Source organism: Marmota flaviventris, chromosome 15, assembly GCF_047511675.1.
Source record: "Marmota flaviventris isolate mMarFla1 chromosome 15, mMarFla1.hap1, whole genome shotgun sequence".
Taxonomy (NCBI): Eukaryota; Metazoa; Chordata; class Mammalia; order Rodentia; family Sciuridae; genus Marmota; species Marmota flaviventris.
Window position 1 is genome coordinate 695,061 of NC_092512.1, and position 18,769 is coordinate 713,829.

At 56.4% G+C, this 18,769-nt stretch overlaps 1 protein-coding gene across 7 annotated transcripts in view; it reads right to left on the minus strand.

Annotated features, from left to right (window-relative positions):
* The window catches only part of Mroh1 (maestro heat like repeat family member 1), a 74,336-nt gene that overhangs the window by 44,554 nt on the left and 11,013 nt on the right, over nucleotides 1-18,769 (minus strand). For all 7 annotated transcript variants that reach the window (XM_027951444.3, XM_027951453.3, XM_027951426.3 and 4 more), the window contains exons 3-9: nucleotides 17,489-17,634; nucleotides 10,975-11,106; nucleotides 10,285-10,447; nucleotides 10,007-10,105; nucleotides 4,582-4,733; nucleotides 3,957-4,097; nucleotides 3,576-3,668 (exon numbers count right to left, since the gene is read on the minus strand). In XM_027951444.3, coding sequence (XP_027807245.2) covers nucleotides 3,576-3,668; nucleotides 3,957-4,097; nucleotides 4,582-4,733; nucleotides 10,007-10,105; nucleotides 10,285-10,447; nucleotides 10,975-11,106; nucleotides 17,489-17,634 — 926 coding nt within the window. The remainder of the gene's footprint in view (nucleotides 1-3,575; nucleotides 3,669-3,956; nucleotides 4,098-4,581; nucleotides 4,734-10,006; nucleotides 10,106-10,284; nucleotides 10,448-10,974; nucleotides 11,107-17,488; nucleotides 17,635-18,769) is intronic.

Consider the following 18,769-nt stretch of genomic DNA (forward strand, 5'->3'; position numbering starts at 1 on the left):
GCTCTAAGGAACCTCAGGGTCCACCCTGCAGCCACGGGAGGGACCCCAGCACAGAGCAGCGCCCAGCCCAGGACTGTCCCTTGCCTGACAGCACGCCTCCTTGGGGTTCGGGGAGGAGGCAGGTGAGGTGCAGGGGCTGAGGGCCAGACCTGACCCGACAGGCCCCGACCCTTGGCCTCTGAGGAGGCCCGGGAGGACCACTCCCGAGAGTCAGGTCCCTCTCAGAAGCAGGCCTTCCAGCCCAGCAAAGCCTCTGGATGACAGTGCCAGCAGAGGGCAGGACCACAAGGGAAGTGGGGCGGCTTCCATGGTAAGTGGTGCACAGCAACGGGCAGTCGCCTGGGAAGAGGCAAAGCGGACTCCCACCCATCTCCTCCAGACACAGGCCACCAGACAACGGAGGGCAGAGGGGGGACCCACCCATCTCCTCCAGACACAGGCCACCAGACAACGGAGGGCAGAGGGGGGACCCACCCATCTCCTCCAGACACAGGCCACCAGACAACAGAGGGCAGAGGGGGGACCCACCCATCTCCTCCAGACACAGGCCACCAGACAACGGAGGGCAGAGGGGGGACCCGCAGGCAATCACTGAGTGCAGAAGGCTTCTGTCCATCTGAACCTGAACCATGGCATAACATAAGCTGCTGGGGTGCAGCTTGGTGGCAGAGCACTTGCCTAGCCTGTGTGGGGCCCAGGGTTCAGTGCCAAATACAGCAAAAAAAAAAAAAAAAAGAAGTTTTACAAGGAGGGGGCCGGGTTGTGGCTCAGTGATAGAGAACTTGCCTAGCATGCATTAGGCCCTGGGTTCATCCCTGACACCCACAAAAATAAACAAATAAAATAAAGGTCACTGGGGACAGAGCTCAGTTGGTAGAGTGCCTGCCTTTCATGCATAAGACCCTGGGTTCAATCCCCAGCACCACAAAAAAAAAAAAAAAAAAAAAAAAAATTTGGGCTGTGGCTTAGTGGTAAAGTGCTTGCCTAGCACACATGAGGCACTGGGTTCAAACCTCAGCACCATATTAAAAAAAAAAAAAAGAAATAAAGATATTATGTCCACCTACAACTTAAAAAAAGTAAATATAAATAAATAAATAAATAAAAGGAGGATAAATGATAATACAAATATTAAACAATTTTTATGGCAAAAAAATACTAAAGAATCAAAAAAATAAGATAGTGCTTGTCTTGCATACATAAGGCCCTGAATTCAATCCCCAGCACCAGAAAGAAAGAAAGAGAGAGAGAGAGAATAAAGTAGGAGCGGGCTCGTTAGTGCATGCAATTCAGGAATCTAAGACAGGCGATCGCAAGTTCCAGGCCAGCCTCAGCAATTTAGAAAGACCCTCAGTGACTTAGCAAGGCCCTGACTCAAAATTAAAAATCAAAAGGACTGGGGATGTAGCTCAGTGATAGAATACCCCTGAGTTCAATTCCCAGCACAAAAAAAAAAAAAAAAAACAGGATGAAACAGAATATTTATTCATATAAAACAACAAGGCTGTAAGAACTGCTACAGATCAATATGGAAAGAAACTGAAAATAGAGAAACAGGACATGATGGACAGCACAAAGGAAAGGAAGTAACACGGTTTTTCTATCTTCTCAGCTTTTGCATATTTATATTCCCCCTTCCTATGCCCACCCCCCACAGTATAGTTTTGACGAACATATATGGTTTTGGGGGTTTTTATATCAGGTTAGTGACACTGCATCACGTTTCTGAGTTTTCCCTCCTTCTTGTGTGTTCTTCAGTGAGGTCTTGGGCTCTGGTCAGGCTGACTTCCAGACACCTCGTGGTAAGTTCCCGCTGCTACAGTGCACAGTACTTCAAATAGGTCCTAGCTGGCCATACTCCACCTGCACCCTGTCCCACGAAGAGATTCTGCCCTCCTGCCCATGCTGAGCACCCCACTGCGGACAGCGCCCAGCTGCTGTGCACCACAGCAGGCTCGGCAGGTGTCTCCTTCAGGACTTCTTTGTCCTTCTTCTAGATGAGTGACTGAGCATCCACAAAACAAGTATGCACCCAGGAGGGGTGCAGCTGACCTCCAGCTGGGCACATGAGGAGGGGCCAGTGCCCCAAGACAGCAGGGAGCCCAGCAGGAGCAGGGCCTCTCCTGCAAGATGTGCACCTTCCTTACAGAACTGGCACAGGACTCCCTGCTATGAGAAGCGGGCTCTTCCTCTTCCACGTTCAAGGGAGTGTGTCTGAGGTCTCCCCTCAGTCAGGACATCGGGAAAGGCTTGGGCAAGCAATCTTCATCAAGTTGAGGAAATCCCTCTTCCATCTTTGTTGCTAAGAGTTTTAATGATGAATAGAAAAATGTCAACAAAGCCTTTTCTTCATCGACTGAAGACAGATGACATTTTCCTTTTGTGTGTCACTGTGATGACCCAGTGCACCCCAGCCGCTGAACAAGTGGCTGAACAAGTCTGGTGTTTCTCGAAGAGCACGCCTCTGTGAGGTCCTCTGACAGGCAGCGCGGGACTCAGCCTGCCGTTTCTTTACACAAGTCTTCACAGTCATCCTCCTAATCGCCACCTGCCTTGTCCTGTGTGGTTCTGATTTAGGTCTGGAATCAAGGCCAGCCCCCAGAATGACTAGGCAGCTCAGGATCCTTCTCTGATTTGCAAACCAACTTGTAGGACAGGAACTGTTCCGTAGAAGTTTGGCAGAAGCTGGGCATGGTGGTTCACACTGGCAATCCTAGCAATTCAGGACACTGAAGCAGGAGGATCCCAAGTAGGAGGCTAACCTAGGAAACTTAGCAAGAGCCAGTCTCAAAATAACAAAAGGCGGACACACGGAGACAGACAGACAGACAGACACACACACACACACACACACACACACACACACCCCAGTATGGTAGAACCCAGGCTTGACTGCAAGCGGACCCTGCCTCGGGGAGCAGGAAGCCTGCCACGTGACTTCCCCCGTCCTCCTGGGCACACTCCTGTTCTGCTCTCTCTAGAGCCCAGCTGCCCGCGCAGTTCCACATCGTCACCCCAGTGCTTACACCACCTCCAGCGTCTCGGCTGCAGCCCTCCCCGCTTCCCACTCCTGGACCAAGGTGAGTGAGCTTGCCAGGCTGGCCAGTGGGCCCACTGATGCTGGAGAGTGGGAGCAGAGCAGGTGAACCCACCCCCTGCGGCTCCTCCCTCACTCCCAAGTCTCCATCTGTGTACTCTGGTCTGCATTAGAGGCCAGTTCCCAGGCCCTCTTCATCATGCCTTGGGGGGCCCAGCTGGACAGCCTCCCTTGGAGCACTTCCCCCAGTGGGGTCTCCAAGGCCCCTTCCCATGCCCATCTCCCTGCAACTCTGGCCTCTGCCGGCTGCAGCCAACTGCATCCCTGGGCCTCCTCCATGCCCAGGCCCCTAGGCCACCTGTATGCACCACAGCGAGGCTGGAGGAGGCCTCACCACTGAGGACCACACCCACAGCACCCTCAGTGTGGCCACTCCTTGCCACCCAGACCCTTCCCCACCCACCAGCCACACCCTTCCCTGCACTCCTGTCAGGTGACCTGACCCCAGCTCTGCCTGCAGCCCCTGCCCCCAGCCTACCTGAGTGTGCAGAGTGGCCAGGAGGGCATCAAGCTGGACCTCCAGGGTGCGGCTGCCCACACTCACTGCTGCCTCCAGGATCTGGCCCAGGCTCTGCATGAGACAGGCAGGAGAGGACTTCAGTTCACGTCCTCCCCCCAGGAGAGCCCCCAGGTCACAGGGAGAAGTCCAGGAAAACATGCACTCTGCCTGGGGCTTCCAACAGGAAGCACTAACTTTACCAACAGGATCTGGGACGGCTGGGACGACACCATGGGCAGGGGTGGAGGCGGCAAGGAACCACCCCCTGGGCTCCTGTCCGGAGCGGAGCAGTGGGGGTCCTTCCCTTCAACCTAGCACTAGGTCCTCAGAGGTGGACATGCCCTCCCCGCCTGCAGATACCTTGGACACGTGGAAGGTCTCCGCGTGCTTCTTGTAGAGGCCGAGGACTCCAGGGAGGAGCCTGGGAAGCTGCTCCTCTAGCTTCTCACTGGGAAGCAAGTGGCTCATGGGCCCCAGAGCCGCCACCACGGCAAGCCGGAGCTGAGGAGACAGAGGGAGGCAGTTTGTCTGTCACTGCAGAGCCGTCCACAGGAGAGGACAGCAGGGCCCAGTGGGGCCATCAGGGCTGGATGCAAGTCCAGCACCTAGAGGTCAGGGCATGGTTGCAGAATGACCATGGCAAGGGGCTGGGTGGGGGCAGGAGGACTTTGGAGGCAGCAATGGAGCCTGAGAAAGACAACGGTGACCACAGCTCCCAGGAACAGGATAGATTTTAGAGCAGGCTGGAGCCAGTGTGGAGACCTGTGCAGGTAGACCCTGTGCAGGTATGGCAACCTGCAGGCAAGGCCCCCACCAGCTCCTGAGCACCAGCTGTGGGGGGGCACCAGGCACAGAGCACCTGTGGGTAGGTATGGACGGGCAAGTTGGCCCCTCTTCCCCACCCCAGGATCACCTTCAACAGAGCTGGCAGAATAGCAAAGCACAGTCCCCGAGGCCAGGCCAGGCCCATGGGAAGCAGCGGTACCTTGGCATCTCGACTCTGGAGCCAGTGATGGAAGAGAATGTCATAGGCGCTGAAGATGTCGGTAGCAAAGGCATCCCTCCTGACAGTGGGGTCCGGGGCTTGGTCCAAGTTGGCCAGGTACTCCAGGGTGCTCTCACTGAAGTGCTGTAGGGCTGAGATGGCCCCTGGTGAGCTGCTGCAGGCGATGCTGCGCTGGGTCTCCAGCCTGCCCTTGGAGATCCCCAAACAGCCTGCAGGACACCTGCCCAGCACCTGGCCAGACACACTCTCCCAATTCAAATCCCCCTGGAAACCTCAGAATGCGGCCTTATCTGGAAACAGAGTGGTTGCTGGTGTAACTGTTAACATGAGATCACATCAGAGCAGAGTGGAGCAAGAGGACAGTGTCCCACAAGAAAAGACAGAGACAGGAACAGGGAAGATGGCCGTGTGCAACAGAAGCAGAGACTGAGGGTGAACCAAAGCTGCTGAGGATCGACGACGCCACCAGAAGCAGGCAGAGGCAAGGAATGGTGCTCCCTGAACCCAGAGGGAGCCAACCCACCAACACCGTCTCCTGGACTGCTAGCTTCCCAAACTGGCGGACCGGCAGCTTCTACTGTGTTACATCAGCCAATTGCTGGCGGTTTCCGATGGTGCCCTCTGGCAACTCCCAATGCCTGTGCCTGCTCTCCAGCCCGGTGGAGTCAGCCCACTGCCCTGACCGACAGCTCCTGTCACGCTTTCCAAGGGCAAGAGGCAGAAGCAGAGGGGTGGCAGCACCAGGCCTGGGCAGGACAGATCTGGAGGGAGGGAGGGTGGTGTGGCCCTGGGCACCAGCCACCCAGGCCTTCCCAGAGAGTGTGCTGCCGCCTGTATGTCCTGCAGGCTGGACAGTGGCTTGCACACCACTGGGCTCCGAGTGACCATGGAGGTCGAGTAAAAAGTCCAGCAGGAGGTGAAGCTGGAGGCTGGAGGCAGGACACAGACCTGGCGCAGGCGCAGATGTGGGAGCGGTCAGCAAGGGGCCCTGGGTCAAGAGAGAAGGCGAGCTGCTGAGGCCACGTCCTAGGAGGAGCCAACACAGCATGGGCTGCTGAGTCCTACAAGAAGTGGTCTGTGGGCTGGGCTGGGCTGGGCGGTGGGGCAGTCGCCTCACCCGTGTGGGCCCTGGGGTCGCGCCTCAGCACCACATAGAGATAAATACATAAAATGTCTTGTCTTAAAAAAAAAAAAAGTGAGCTGCTCACAGGTATCCACAGCCATCTGCCCCCAGCCTGGGCACAGGCACGTGGTGGTGGGCTGGTGTCTGAGTCCCCTCAGTGTAAATGTGGTCTTCAGACAGTGAACGCAACCTGGACACGGTCTTTTTCCTTTGTGCTCTGGGTCACACAGCCCAGGGCAGGGAGGAAATTGGACAACAACGTCTACCCCGGTGGTTGTGCCCAAGTCACGTGGCACTTCTCTGCCCCATAGTGCAGGGCACACAGCACCAGCTTCCTCCTCCCCACGGTGAACCTGAGAGGCCCGAGAGAGGCCCGAGAGGCCCAGGGCCAAGCAGCTACTTTCCTGCTGGTGCGCACCCCACCCCACTTACCCTGCTGGCCTCCCCGCCTTTTCCAGCCCAAGTGGTGGCTCTGATGGTAGGATCTGCTTCAGCCACATGAGGCTTATCCCCTCCCTGGTGATGGGCTTAGGGTTCCAAGGAGCAGGTCTCTGGCACCATTGCGGGGGTCAGCGGTGAGTGGCTATGCTACCAGCAGACATGGACTGTCCTGGGTTCACTTCACACATCCTGGCATCCACAGTTTGACAGGACACACTGGGACGGATGGATATCTTCTCACTCAGCCACTTTGGGTCTGCCGTACTCGGCAGCATGAGGAAGGTCCTCTCTTTTGTGGAGGCAGATGGTCAGCAAGCCTGACCATCCAATGCCTTCTCTCCATCCTGTTTGTTAGTGCTGCCCCTCGGGTGTCTTCAGACCTGCCCCCTGTCCATTCTCCTCCAGGTCTTCAGACAGATGTCCATGGTACCTGCTTCCTCTTCAGTGGACATAGTTTCATTTCAAAAAATCATATTTGGCCTTTTCTTTTCATAGAACTTGCTCTTTTCTTATGTTTGTTCCTCCTTTCATCCCTTCCCCTATTCTTCTGCATCCCACGTTGGATCATTCCAAAACGTTATTTTCTGCTTTGGGTCTGCCGTATGAACAGTGACCAGTGCCCTGCGTGCTCAAGCTGGACCCCAGACCCAGACTGCACTTTCCTCACCGAGTGCCTGGAAACACCACCCAGGCTGGCTTCACGGCTGGCTTCACGGACGCTGCCATCTCCAGGGACAGTTCTGACTAGCTCACACAAAGCTAGTGCCTCAGCCTGGGGCTCTGCGGGCCAACTGAAGGGACAAGCCTGAGCCCCCCATCAGCACAAGGGCAGGCCATAGTGACAAGTTCTTAGGAAGGAGAATTTAGAAGTTTTGAAAGAAAACCACCTCCTGGCCAGGGCTCATGGTGGATGGCTTCCCACTGGTCACCCTTTGTTGAGGGCAAGAGCTAGGAGTCTACTGCAGGTGGGGTCTGGCCCTGCTTGGTGCACAGAAAGGCCTTCTTCCCCACCACCCTCGTCTCTCCCAACCTTTACTGACACTGGGCAGGGGACAGAATCCTCTGCCCGCTGCACTCCTCTCATACCCTCCGAGGACCCAGGATTTCTTTCTGATCAGAAGGGTGTTTGTCAGACTGGTCAGCATGTCTAGGTCATCCATAGCAGGAAGGTTTTTGCAAATGACAGGTCATCACATTGCCAGAGGCAGAATCCATTTACCCACCTGCTGGTAGGTTTTTATTGGTGAAGGGTGCTAGGAACTGAACCCAGGGCTTGACCACTGAGCTACATCCCTAGCCTTTTTAATTTGAGACAGGGTCCACTACGTTCCTACGCTGGTCTTGAACTTGTGATCCTCCTGCCTCAGCCTCCCAAGTGGTTGGGAATGCAGGTGTGCACCACTGCAGCCAGCCCAGCAGGTTTAAACCCAGGGGTGCTTAACCCTTGAACCACATCCCCAACTGCCCCCCTTCTTTTAAATTTAGAGACAGAGTCTTGCTAAGTTGCTTTGTGCCTCGCTAAATTGCTGAGGCTGGCTTTGAACTCACGATCCTCATGCCTTAGCCTCCTGAGGTGCTGGGATAGGAAGGTGTGCACCACCGTGCCTGGCATTCCCTATGGACATCCCCCTTTCTCAGGAATCAACCATCAGGGAGTCTTCTCCTCTGTAAACGACGGTCATCGTCATCCCCCTCGCCAGGCGCTCCTCCCCTTGGCACTTCCAACCCCACTGAAACTCTGGCTGGCCTGGTGGGGCCCCAGTGCTGCTCAGAGCTGGCTGCCCATAGCCAGGGATTCTCCTCCTCCTGGCGCCACAGTGGTGTCTGTAAGTTCTCCAGGGGCGTGTCACTCCCGCAGCCCCAGCCTCCCTGCAGGTCAGGCCACCTGTGGGCCCCTCAGCTACGCAGGCCAACGGCCACCCGGCATCTTCCCCTCAGCTCAATCCACTCCTTGGCGCAGCAAACCTTCCTGTGGCTCTGGGGAGGCACAGGGGGAGGTGCACGTCTGAGCCCCCACTCTCTGAGAAGCCTTTATTCTACCCTCACTGCCAGATGGCACCGGGGCAGACTGATGCAGGACACGGGCTCCTGGCGGACCATGTGGCCCAGGCCTGAGGCCAGGCCATCTCTGCACTGCATCCCAATGTGCTGGGCACTCTCCATCCCCCCTTCTGGGGTCTGCTGTGGCCTATGCTCCTTGGTCTCACCTGTCAATCTTCCTCCTCTTCCTCTATTTTCCACAATGAGACCTTTGGCTCTGTACCCAGGGGCTTCCTTGGCCCTCTTTTCTGGCCTTTCTCTGGTGTCTTCTACTTGCCGCCTGACGTAGCTTCTCTGTGGAGCTCGCCCACGTCTCCCTGCGTGCTGGCCATGGGCCTTCTCTGCTCCCTTCTCTTCCCTGAACGCAGTCTTTGCTTCTGTCAGACTCCTTTGTGGGGCAAGAACCACCAGCTGCCGGCCCTGTGGGGCCTGTCTCAGAGCCTCCCCACTCCTCTCCTGCCTGGCCACAATGCCAGGCTGTGACTGGCCCTCCCACCTGAAGGCTGCTGTCCCCACAGGACCACGGTGTCCTCCAGCAGCAGGGAGCGGCTCATCCTGTGAGCAGCACAGATGGAGGAGGCATCCTCATGGCTCCCTGTTGAGCCAGTCCACCTGCTTCAGCACAGAGAGCACTGACCCGCACGAACTGGATGGGTTCAGGCAGCTGTGGCCAAACAGGCCAAGGGCAGGTACTTCCCCGGAGAGCCACCAGGAGGCAGCAGGCAGCACTCAACAGCAGGCCACGCCAGGGCTGTGCAGCCCTCACAGCACACCTGCTGCCTCTGCCTGGGAAAGCCCTCCTCCTACCAGACCTCTGTGTCCTCAGGGTCTGCACACAGGGACCCAAGGCCACACCCTACGCACTGTCAGGAACCCCATGGTCATCCAGAGCCAGGTCAAGTGGTGTTTTCCTGCTCACACAGGGTTGCAGCCCCAGCAGGCGGGAGAGGCAGGGCCAGGGGGAGGGGGTGCAGGGCTGTGAAGGGAGGTGGCGGGAGCTGGAGCCATTAGAGCTCTGCAGGGTGAGAGGGGACCCCGGACCCAAAGACACCAAGAGCACAACAGAACCCGGGACCCAAAGCACCAAGTCACCCTCTAGCCTGTCACCCCTTCCACACCAGAACCAGGCCCACCCTTGGCACCGGGCCACTCCCAACCTCTCCCCAGGGGAAGTGGCAGGGAAACTCCTAACATACCCCCACCAAGAAGGACCTGAGGGCACAAGGTCCTGTCTTCCTGGGGAACTGGAAAGGCCCAGGTGTGCCCCCTTCTCACAGGGCACCAGAACCCAGCTCCCGCCAACTCACCGGCCTTCTTCTGCAGGGTGGCCTCCACCCCAACAGACTCACCTGGCACCTGCGGGCTGACACATGCTCACACCAAGACCTACGTGGGCCCCGCCAGACACATGGGAGGCTACAGACACAGGCTGCAGGGAGCCTCTCCATCACCACTGAGGTGCCCATGGGGTGGTCACTGCCAGCTCACAACAGACACAGGGCAGAGGAGACAGTCATGCTCCAAGGAAGCAGAGCTCCCTTCCAGCCTGAGGCCGGGCAGAGACGGGTGGTCCCCAGTGGCAGAGAAGCAGCAAAAGACAGAGCAGCGTCTGCTGAGTGCAGGACCCTCGTAGCAGCAGTGGCTGGGCCAGGAAGATCCTCCCTCCAACTGCCCACCTGCCTTTCTACAGCTACTGGACTCCTGAATCTCCAAAATAGATATTTCTTAAGCAGACCCCCCCCAAAAGGGGCCCCTGAGATAAAAGTGAATGAGGTGGGCAGCCGTGCCCAGTCATCTTACCACAGCAGAACACCACCCTCAATGCATCCTGCTTCGCCATGCCCAGCATGGGCAGCATGGTGCTCAGGATGGACGGCAGGAAGGGGACCATGCCAAATGCTGCAAGAGAGGAGCCGTCATGAGGCTGCAGCCAAGTCTGACCTGCACACGCCTCGGGCAGGGAAGGCCACAGAGCACCATCAGCACGGCCCTGAGTACCCGCCAGCCTGAGCAGGTGGCAGAGTGCCAAACCCAAGGCCCAGGTACTCCCCAGAGGCCCAGATCAAGCTGGCACCTACCATTGGACACTGAGAGGCTGGCAAGAGTCTGCAGCACAGAACAGTGTGGCAGGACCCCGGGCTGGAACCTGCTGAGCACCTCCTCCATCACCTGGTTGATGAACCGCTTTCCCACAGCCACCAGGACGCTGCTCGCAGCCTGCTGCCAATCACAGTCCAGGCCCTGCACCCCAGAAAGCCATAAGGCAGACCTCTCCCTGGATCCTCCCCACAGGCTCCAGCAAGAATTCTGCCCTAGGTGACAGCTGGCCAAGGACAAGCCACCCTGTTTCAGTGTCCCTACTAGGTTACTAAGTGCAGGTCAGAGGGACCACATGGTACAGCCTCCCCTCCAAGGGCCCTCAGCCTGCAGGAGAAGCAACAGAGCTAAGAGAAGTCGGGCGAGGTCTGCAGGAGAATGTGGCCCATGCCATGGGCCGACCACCGGGTAGAAGACAGACCAGGAGTGCACGGCACCAGTGACCTTAGTGCCCTGCATTAAGGCACCTTGTTCTCACTTTACCTTCTGCCTCTGAAAATTATAGGGTGGCCATCCCCTGACCTAGAGGGTGTGCACAGGACCAAGGGGTCTCTGCCAGCCCTGAGCCAGCCAGACACAAAGCCCTATGCCTGAGATTCCTGGATAGAGGCCAGGGAAAAGGAGTCTCCTCCTGAGGGCAGGACTGAGCCTGCAAGACCAGAGGCCCATACCTTCGTCCTGGTCATCTCGCTGGAGGCCAGGAGGATGAGAATGCTGGCTGTGTCCTTGTCCAGCTGGTGGATGTGGCTGCTCAGGACCATCTCCATGGCCCTCAGGATTAGAGCGCGATAGGGCTGAGCCAGCTGGGAAGAGAAACCCCCAGGAAGGTTTCTGAGGTGAGGATCACCCCAGCATTTGCTTTCTCACGGGGACTCAACTACACAAGGCCACTTCCTGCCTCGAACACAGCATCCTCTTGAGCCCTCAGAACCTGCTCAAGTGCCCACATCTCTTTAGGAGGGCTGAGAAGAGGCTTCTAATGAGTTGGTGGCTCCTGCTTTCCCAGTATGGCCAGCAGGGTCTCCTGGTCAGGAGTTCCAAAGACCCTTCTCTTTCCCTGCCCGGGCCTCCAGTCTGAGGAGAGGACACCTTCTTTCTCCATCTCTCTTTGCAGCCAGGACTGTGCTTGCCTCTCACTGCCGTTCCCCAAGGCTATGAAAAGCTCGAGTCACAAATGCAGATGCCGCTGCTGCTGTGGCCACCATGCCACATTCTCTGCGCTGGACCTGCTGACTCCTCCTAGGTGTACCTGCCATGGTCCTGCCGCTCACTTCCACCGTCCACCCTGGCAGCTCAAGTTGTCCTCACCTCAACTGAGGACACCAGTGGCATGGGCCGACCACCGGGTAGAAGACAGAACAGTAGAGATGCCCAGCAGAGCGGCAACCGCCAGGCCCCAAGGGCAGGCCCTGGGGCTGCTGCTGCTGAAGGCATCCAGCTTCCCACAGGAGCCTCTCCCAGCGGTGCCTGCCCCCAGGGCAGCCCATGCCAGGTGGCATGGGGACCAGGAGGGCAAGGCAGGGCGGGACAGGCGGCACTGCTGCCCTTCCTGGGTGACGGCAGCAGCTGTGGCCACTGGCCACAATGGCAGCACAGGAGTGGGGGCGCGCCTGCAGGTGGACACACCAACTCTGTTCCTGGGGACAAATGGCACAGCTTGGTGGGGAAAGGAATTCCCGGGTCCCTGGGCCCCAGGTGACAGGCGTGTCTGCTATGCCACACAGTGACCCTCTGTCTCCGGGCCCACAGGGGACGAGACTTCTGCTCCTGGAACTAAACAGTGCACATCCTAGCAGCTCAAGGACACTACCAGCACCCAGGGCCCGCCAGTCTTCGAGGAAAAACTTCGACCCTGGGCTGTTTTCAGCCCGAGATTTCCCATCCTTGAGCGCTGGGCCTCAGTGGTGGGGACACAGGCCTCCAGGCAGTCCCACTGGCTGGCTCCCACTGCCTGCCTTCACAGCCTTGGCAGCCACCGGGCACTCAGTGCTACCACAGACGGCGAAGCGCCCCTTCCAGGGAGAGCTGCCTTCGGCACGCCCACGTCGGGGAGCACTTTCTTTAGAGAATAAGGAAATTTGGGGTGGAAAATTGGAAAATTAACGTTAATTGGTAGGACTTCATTTAATCAAGAGTATTAATTAAATACTGGGAGACAACTCTGATAAAGCAGGCAGACACTTGTTCCCACCTGATCTAGAGCCACAGCTTCAGCCACTTCCTGGCTCTTGGCCTGGACACACCTCCAGGAGCCCACGTGGCCTTCCTTGGCAGCTAATTCTCCTTACGTACACAAAGGAGCTTTGGGGGGGGAATCTGCCTTTTTCCCAGGCATAGGGAAGAAAAGGAATTCCTGGGCCTAAGTCCTCAGGTCACAGCTGATGGCACACCCATCAGCTTTGCTGACAGGCCAGTGGCAGGGATGCGTGACCCAGGAAGGGGTATGTGACTAGGGAGTGGGAGACAATACTCTGAAAACTGTCCCAGGAAGCTGCTTTTAAAATAGAGTATGCAGGGCTGGGGTTGTGGCTCAGTGGTAGCACGCTCGCCTGGCATGTGAGAGACCCTGGGTTCGATCCTCAACACCACATAAAAATAAATAAACAAAATAAAGATACATATAAAAAAGTTGTCAAGCACTCTCGAGTTCCATCTCAGGTCCCAAAAAGTAAATAAAAATCAATTAATCAAGGACGGACTCTCTCTGCCCTGGGGCTGGGGCTGAGTGGCCTTCCCACTCAGCATTAGGGCCCTCCAGTGGTGGAGCGCTTGGGTGGGCCAGGCTGGCGAGCTCTTTTGGTTGGTGCGTTAAGTCCTGCCTTTACTCCCTCAGTCCTGGGGCTGGCACCGGCTGTGCTCTACTGCTAGGCTACATCCCAGTCCTTTTTGAGACAGGGTCTTGCTAAGATGCAGAAGTTGGCCTCGAACTTGTGATTCTTCTGCCTCAGCCTCCCAAGGTGCTAGGGTTACTGGCAGGCTCTGCCATGCCCAACTAAGGGCCGCTCCTGACTAGGAGGCGAAGGCTGCCGAGACCTCAGGACATAAAGGACACAACTTACATATGGCAAAGTGAAAACGCGGGATCCTTCCTGGCTGCTCATTTTTAAGGAAAAGGTTTCATTTCCATTTCTCTCTTGAAGACTGCCACAGGCAGAGAAGCTGAGGTGGGTGGTGCTCAAGGGCTTGGCCTTCCTGGTTGTTTTCCACCAGGCCCCACCAGAGAGACCGGATTACAGCGTGGGGTGACGGAACTTGGGCACTGACCACACCCTCCGTGGTGCAGAGCTGGGACAGGAACAAGACTGGCTCACCGTGAAACAGACCCAAGGCGAGGCCCGTCCGAGTGCGGCTCCATGGCTCTCAGGTGTCAGTGGGTGGCCGCGGAGGCGGCCCTGTCTTTTCCCCAGGCTTGATTAATTGTGACTCAAAGTTCAAAGGGTGGCCACAGGGGCAGCCCTTATGGGGTCCCCTCTTGCCCTGAATAAATCCTGTTCCTTTCACTACTGAAAACAAACAAATGTGGCCCCAAAAATCCCCCTGCATAAAGGCATGTCAGCACAGCCCTAAGGCCATGAACTCAGCTACACAAAGGCCCAATGCTGACCCCACAAAAATGTGATAACCTGAGATATATCTTTAGTTTCCAGGTGCACAACTCCTAAAATCCTTGGATTCTCCAAATGGTGGTTTTTTGTTTGTTTGTTTTTGGTACCAAGAATTGAACCCAGGGGCACTTAACCCCACTGAGCCACATCCCCAGCCCTTTTTTACATTTTATTTAGAGACAGGGTCTTGCTGAATTGCCCAGGGCCTAAGTTGCTGAGGCTGGCTTTGAACTCACAATCCTCTGCCTCAGCCTCTCCAGCTGTGAGTGCCACTGCCCCAAGCTCCAAAATGCCTTTGTATGCTGAGGACATGACTTGGCTGGGGCCCTTGGCAGCTTCAGGATGGGCGGGGCTGGTCACTGGAAAAACCAAAGAAGGATTAGAGGCTAGGGACTTGCTACCCCACCCCAGCCACCAGGGACGGGAGAAGAGTGAAGATGAGCTGATCACAGAGCAATTATCCTCCATAAAACCTAAGAACAAGGTCCAAGGAGCTTCCAGGCAGCCAGCAGGTGGCACACCCCAGGAGGGCATGGGGGTCCTGCGCCCGTCCCACCCCACCCTGTCCTCTGGGGCCCACCTGCATCCTTTGTCATATCTCTGATGAACCAGTGAACACGCATGCTTCCTGATTCCAGGAACCGTTCTAGCAAAGTCACTAAACCCAAGGAGGAGACTGTGGGAATCCTGATCTCTAGATGGTGCTCACATCAGGACACAGTGTCAACAGGGGCTTGACACTGCCACCTCAAGTGCGGCTACCTTGGGGACCTGACTCTACCTCCAGGCAGACAGGGTCAAAATGGAACTGAACTAGAGGACATGCAGTTGATATCCAGAGGGACTGACCGACTACATGGAAAATGCCCCACACATCCAGTCCCAGAAGTGTGCTGGGCTGTGAAAGTGCAGAGGAGAACCAAGCTTATCCGTACCTCCGTCTCTCTCAGGATACCCCAGGATGAGGCCAAGTCTCCACTCCAGTCCAAACAGAATCCAACAGTCACTTCAGTTCTGAAGTTGGGCTCTAACACCCCCATATGGCCCTGGAATCAATTCCACTTCTAGCCAAATAGTGGCTGATGCGAAGGGACCAGCCCAGCCCTGCACATGGGGGCCCAGGCCCTCGCAGCCTTGTGTACAGCTTAAGTCCCCACACAGAGATGAGCAGTCCCCACAGTCCGCTTGTGTGAGGAGGAGACTGTCAAGAGGCTGGAAAGCAGACAGGAGTCTGTGACACAGAAACTAGTAGAAGGGAAGGGGGAGAGATCCACCACTATTTGAAAACTGTTTGACTATTTGTGCATCTCTTCCCACCACTCCCCAGGGCCTGACGGCCCCAGGTGGAACCTGTTGTCCTGTGCCAGACCTTGGTGGATGTGTGCAAGACTGGCCATGCCCCGCAGAGCAGCAGAGCTGTGCCCAGGGCCCCTCTGCACTGAGAGGCAAGCGGCAGTCACAGGCCTCCGGGTCTGTGAAAACAGAACCCCAAACACCTAGGCCAGCCAGGAGCTGAGGCCATAAAGCCCCCCAGGTATAAAGAATACTGACCGGCACCTGGCAGCGGCAGGTGAGTGCTGGGTGGTTTCCTGCTACTGCACCCCTGGGATTGAATTCTGGAGTACCTGCCTCTGAGGTACAACCCCAGCTCCCTAGCACTTTTTTTCTTTTGTATTGAAACAGGATCTGAGTTGCTGAGGCTGGCCTCAGACTTGGAAGGCAAACAGCAGAACCTACAGGCAGTCACTGAGACCTCCTGGCAGCAGCTTGCAGGAGCGGGAAAGGGCTGGGGAGGGTCAGGTGCCAAGAGACGAGGTCAGCACTCACCGTGCACGGGAATGGGAAGGGGGATTCTGTTCCCAGTCAGCTAAACTACAGGTAGAAAAGAGGTGAAGTCAGAGGCCAAGTGGAAGGGAGAGGCACCCAGGTCACAGGGGCTCTGCAGCAAGCCACACGAAGGGGCTCCTTCCCCCGGCCCTGGCCAGGTCCTCCGCTGGTCAACACACCTTCTGTCCCACAACTGGATGCTGGTGTCAGAGTGCCACGTCACACCGAGCAGTGCCTGGCACTTCAGTGCTGTACCTGGCCCTCCGAGAAAGAAGCTCCGGGCTCAGGGAAAGCCCCAGGAAGCACTGCAGGCGAAGGCATGTGCAGCGCTGACCTGGCACAAGGGTGGCCCGCCAGTCCCCCTGGCTCACCCAGCTCCTGAGCAAGCAGGAGGGGCAAACAGAAAGGGAGCGGCCCTCCACGAGGTGTCCCGAACCCCAGCACCCTTGGCAGTGCTCTCCTGGAACAGGCGATTTCCCCAAGAGTGGCAGTCAGCAGATAAGAGGAAACACGTCACACAGACGTCCCTTTCCACACAGCAAAACGTCAGTTAAAAAAATAATAGCGGGGCTGGGGCTGTAGCTCAGGGGCAGGGTGCTGGCCTAGCATGTCTGAGGCACTGGGTTCACGTATCAGCACCACATTAAATAAATAAATATGGGGCTGGGGATGTGGCTCAAGCGGTAGCGCACTCGCCTGGCATGCGTGAGGCCCGGGTTCGATCCTCAGCACCACATACAAACAAAGATATTGTGTCCGCCGAGAACTAAAAAATAAATATTAAAAAAAAATTCTCTCTCTCTCTCTCTCTCTCTCTCTCTCTCTCTCTCTCTCTTTAAAAAAAAAAAAAAAAAAAAAATAAATAAATAAATAAATAAATAAATAAATAGATATATTATGTCCATCTACAACTAAAAAAATAAAAATAAAAAAATAATAGTGGGGACTGGGGCTATAGCTCAGTGATAGAGAGCTTGCCCTGGATGCATGAGGCCCTGGGTTCGATCCTCAGTAAATAAAATCCACATTAAAAACAAATAAAAATATTGTGTCCATTTAGAACAAAAATAAATAAATACATAAATAATAAAAATAACAGTGGTCTTTTGAAACCGTGAAACCGAGGAAAACCAGAAGGTGCGTGTGACGATTTCCAATGGCAGAGCTATGCGGTCCCACAGGGCACCACTGTGCCAGGGTGCCTGCACCCGCAGAGAGCTCTGATGACCTCAGATCTTGGGACAGTAGCCTCACATCCACACAGGGCTAAGGGAGAGTCCTGAATGTCCCAGGCTGTGGTGAGTCAGCCACACCTGCAGGAGGATGGGACTCTCCAGGGTACAAGAGAAGGACCTGCTCCTTCCTGGGAGAAGCTCCTCGGGGAGTGGATGTACTGGTGGCCTCCAGGATAAGGCAGAGCCTTGGGGACCCTCGCAAGCCCTCAACAAAGCACTCAGACACTTGAATTACACACTTTGGAAACAGCCTTCCTCTCCCTGGGCAGAGAGCCACTCAGGCACCGCAAATGGCGCGCACACGAGCAGGACGGCTGCCGCCCAGCCCAGCCTGACCAAGGGCCTCACCCCAAAAGTGGCCATTCTCCTGAAATGCCTGGCCTTGAGGGAGCCCAGAAGCTGCTTTCCGCTGACTGCCAAGCTGGGAACCTACCCTGCAGCTCTTGCTGCCATCTCCTCCCAAACCATAGCACAGATGAGAGTGTTCCTGGAGCCACCATGCCCAAGGGGAGAGGTACCTTGTCGTGCTGTCGCAGGTACTCGTTACAGGCGCGGAGCATCTCCCTGGGACGTGCCTCCCCGAGGGAGCACAGAGCACTGCAGACCTGTTCCTGCACCACAGGCTCCTTGTCGGTGATGGCATCCAGCAAGGTGAAGGACAGCTCTGCAGTGACAAAGCCCAGTCAGTGGCTTGAGTCTGAGGCGTCCCTGTCAACCACATTCCTGCAGCTGACGCCCCCAGACTCAGCAGCAGGAGATGGCACATTCTGGCACCACCAGCCTGAGGCCTCAGGACCCACAAGACACGGCTCCAACAGGCAGTGCTTGCACAGGTGGGAGCTGAGCGGAGGGGCAGGGACCTGCAGTGAACAATAAATGAACCAATGAAGCCACAGTCCCTGTCCCACAACACTCTGCCTAGCAGGACCAGATGTGAATGAGCAATCAACAGACCAACGAGGCACTATGCAGACCAGATCCAGCAACCGCAGCCCTTCCACTGGGCCCAGGGCAGGTGGGGCATCTGAGCCCGCTGACCATCCCGAGAAGATGATCCAGGCTGGGCTGGGAATGCCCCAGGCTCTCTGCTCTACCAGCACCATGCCCAATGCCCACGCTGCTAATGAGGACAGCCCAGGAGGCACTTGCCATGGCAACAGAATAGACAGGCATCGGAATGAGGCTCAGGCTCCCCTCTGGGGAGGAATTCCAGAGCAGGAAGCTGGGCTTTTAACAGCCCTCCCCACCCAAGACTCAAGAGTTGGCTGGGTGCCGGGGTTCATGTCTATAATCCAGAAACCTAGGAAGCGCGGCACAAAGATTACAAGTTCAAGTCCAGCCTGGGTCACTTAGCAAGACTCTGTCTAAAATAATAAAAAGGAAAGGTGGGGGATTGATAAGATCTCACTGTATCTAAGGCCAAGTTCACCTCAGGAAACCAAACCTGGACCCTCTGACGAACACCCTCACCTGTTTCTAGGCTCTGGACTACACATGGAGACCATCCTCTGTGGACAAGTACATGCCCTTCCTCTCCCTCATCCCAACAGCTCTGTGTCCCTGTCCTGACCTGGCTGGGCCTCGGATCTCACAGGTACCCAAACCCATTCCCATCCACCTCCATTTGTCAATGCCCTCACACTGCAGGCCTCTCAGCATCCCTCAAGCTGAGGAGGCAGCACCCAGAGTGGCACTTATAGCGCCCAAGGGACGGCTCAACCGTCAGCAGAGCTCCAGGAGGCAGAGCCATGTGGCCAGAATCTCACCCGACACCTGCAGTAGGCCACTGGTGATGTGCC